The 2281-nt window shown below is 61.6% G+C and overlaps 1 protein-coding gene across 1 annotated transcript; it reads right to left on the bottom strand.

The window, feature by feature from the left end:
* Positions 1 to 1083: 1083 nt before the first annotated feature.
* Positions 1084 to 1890, bottom strand: EMIHUDRAFT_373738 (hypothetical protein; the record flags this gene model as incomplete). The annotated part of the gene is made up of 4 exons (XM_005779755.1): positions 1084 to 1194; positions 1232 to 1361; positions 1445 to 1578; positions 1756 to 1890. Coding segments are annotated over 4 exons (510 nt in total), but the record flags the coding sequence as incomplete, so codon positions are not given.
* Positions 1891 to 2281: the final 391 nt, after the last annotated feature.

The raw sequence follows: 2281 nt of genomic DNA, 5'->3' as shown, positions 1-2281 counted from the left end.
CGGACACGACCAGCGCTCGAACAGGGCTTTGAAGGCGGCACGCTCGTGAGGCTCCCACTGCCCCAAGAGAACGGCAGCGAGAACGGCAGCGCGGTCGAGCGGCGAGGTCACGGACTCCAAGACGAGGCGCTGGAGTTCGAATGGAAGGGTCGAAAAGCTGGCGGGCATGAATGACGGCTCGAGGTCTATGGATGACGGCTCGCCGAGATCAAGAAAGCAGGCGGCCATGTCGAGGGACGAGCCCAAGGCCGCCAGGGCGGCTCATAATTTTGACACGCGAGAGTCTCTCGCTCCCCTTTTTTTATGCTTGGGCAAGTGTGAACAACACCTCGTGACCACGGCGCCGCAGGCGCCTGTTGATGGGTCCAGGTGATAGCACTGGATGGGCAATCCATACGCCTAGTTGGACCTCAGATCGCCCGACCGCGTCCCGGTGCTCTGTGGTCGGATTTGTGACGCCGCCGCACCGCGCCGCGGCCGGGGGCCCCCCGGAGGACGAGGATGGCCGTGATGGACCGGGACGAGCTCTGGGAGGTAGAGTGTCAGTGAGTATATTGTAGAGACAGACCGTATGCACAATATCTCTTAGTCTAGCTAAGCCTGGGAAGGCGATGCCGGAGCCGTACAACAGCTTTTGATGGTGCTTCGCCGGCGTGCGTCCCGGAGCGGTCCCGGACGGGGGCCCAGGGGAGGAAAATGGAGGACAACGCCGACACCGCTCTGATTCGACTTTTTACTTCAAACAAAGACAGTGGCACGCGCCGCGGCGCGGTGCATGCCTCTGTCAGGAGCGGATCCGCCAGTTAGTCGTGTTCACGCCGGGATCGTGTCCTCCACAACTTGCCCAACCATTCAGGGCGACGAGTAGTGAGAGGGGTGTTCTCTAGATGTGGCTCCCCTCTCACTAGAGAACACGCCCTCGCGTGTTCTCTCTCTCAGTGTATGTGGCTCTGACGTACATTCCCGGTTTCTAGGTCACCCTTTCCGTGATATGTTTCTTCAGAGTCCGAGAGAGAGATTTTTTTGAAGGCCAACAAGAAATCACGACTCTCAAGTGATTTGGGCTCGGCAGCTTGTTAGCCCTCAGCCGAAGCTGGGGCCGGTCCCGTAGGCGGAGCCAAGAGAGCCCGCGCCGATGAGTTCGACGCGGTCGGGGGGCCTTGCGGAGAGGCCAGCGAGGTGGCGATCGCTGTACTTCATGGGGGTCATCAAGTGACAGACCGCGACTGACAAGCCAGAGGTCGATACTCTGGACGACCCATAGGATGCCACGAATGCCTGGAGGAGAGGGAGGCGAGGCCAGAGGCAGACTCAGCTGCTCTCGGGTGATCTCGCTTTGGTGGCTGAAGGACCCGATGGTCCTGTCACATTCGCGTTCCGAGTCGTAAAGGTAGAAGATATTCGAGGTAGAATCGAGTCAGCACATCCTTGTCGTACAGCGGACCGCCAGGCTCGCCGGCAGCAACCGCAGGGAGGCAGCATATCAGGCACCAGTCTTCTAGAGAGCTCAACAGCTGCGGCCGCGATGGCGAGCGAGCAGCTTTTGGCTGCGGGATCGAATCGCGGAAGGCTCATGCCCTCGCGGAGCGACGCGGGTCGCGCGGCGCGCGCGTGTGCGAAATGCGACAACAGTCAACAGACGACAGACGACAGACGACAGACGACAGACGACAGACGACAGACGACAGACGACAGACGACAGACGACAGACGACAGACGACAGACGACTGAGCGCTGTATGTACGAGTGAACGACCGTCGCCGCAATCGACACCGCCGCCATTTTGACGAGAAGCGCGAGCGCGCTCGTCGGCGGCCAGCCGTCGCGGGCCGGGCCGAGCCCGGCCTCAACCGGCCGCGCCGCCGCAGCAGGCCCGGACCCCACAGCGTTCTTTTTTTTTCCGCGGCCGGAAGAAAAAAAACAAAATCCGGTCCGGACGGACGACCAGGGCGGCTCGCGCGACACAAACCACAACGCGTTACGCGTCTCGGAGCCCACAGCAGAGCCAAATGCTCTGGCCTCGGACGGAGCAAAACACACGCGTCTCTGAGCCGAACGTCCCGTCGTCGAGCACTCCGTGCGACGACGCCAGCGGCGAAGAGAACAAAGACGGCAGCGTCGCGACCGACGAGGACAAGGCTGTGGCGCGTGCCAGCGGCGAAGCGGGCTATCTGGACGCAATATCGGAGGGGATAGATGGCCTAACTCGCAAGCTCTCGGACAGCCTCGACACTCTCAAGTCGTTCCTGTCCGACGCCGGTTCCTCGAGCACCGACCTCTT

Source organism: Emiliania huxleyi (assembly GCF_000372725.1).
Source record: "Emiliania huxleyi CCMP1516 unplaced genomic scaffold EMIHUscaffold_2272, whole genome shotgun sequence".
In the NCBI taxonomy this organism is placed as follows: Eukaryota; Haptophyta; order Isochrysidales; family Noelaerhabdaceae; genus Emiliania; species Emiliania huxleyi.
The sequence above is the reverse complement of the archived record's forward strand: the minus strand, read 5'-3'. Positions and strand labels throughout refer to the sequence as shown.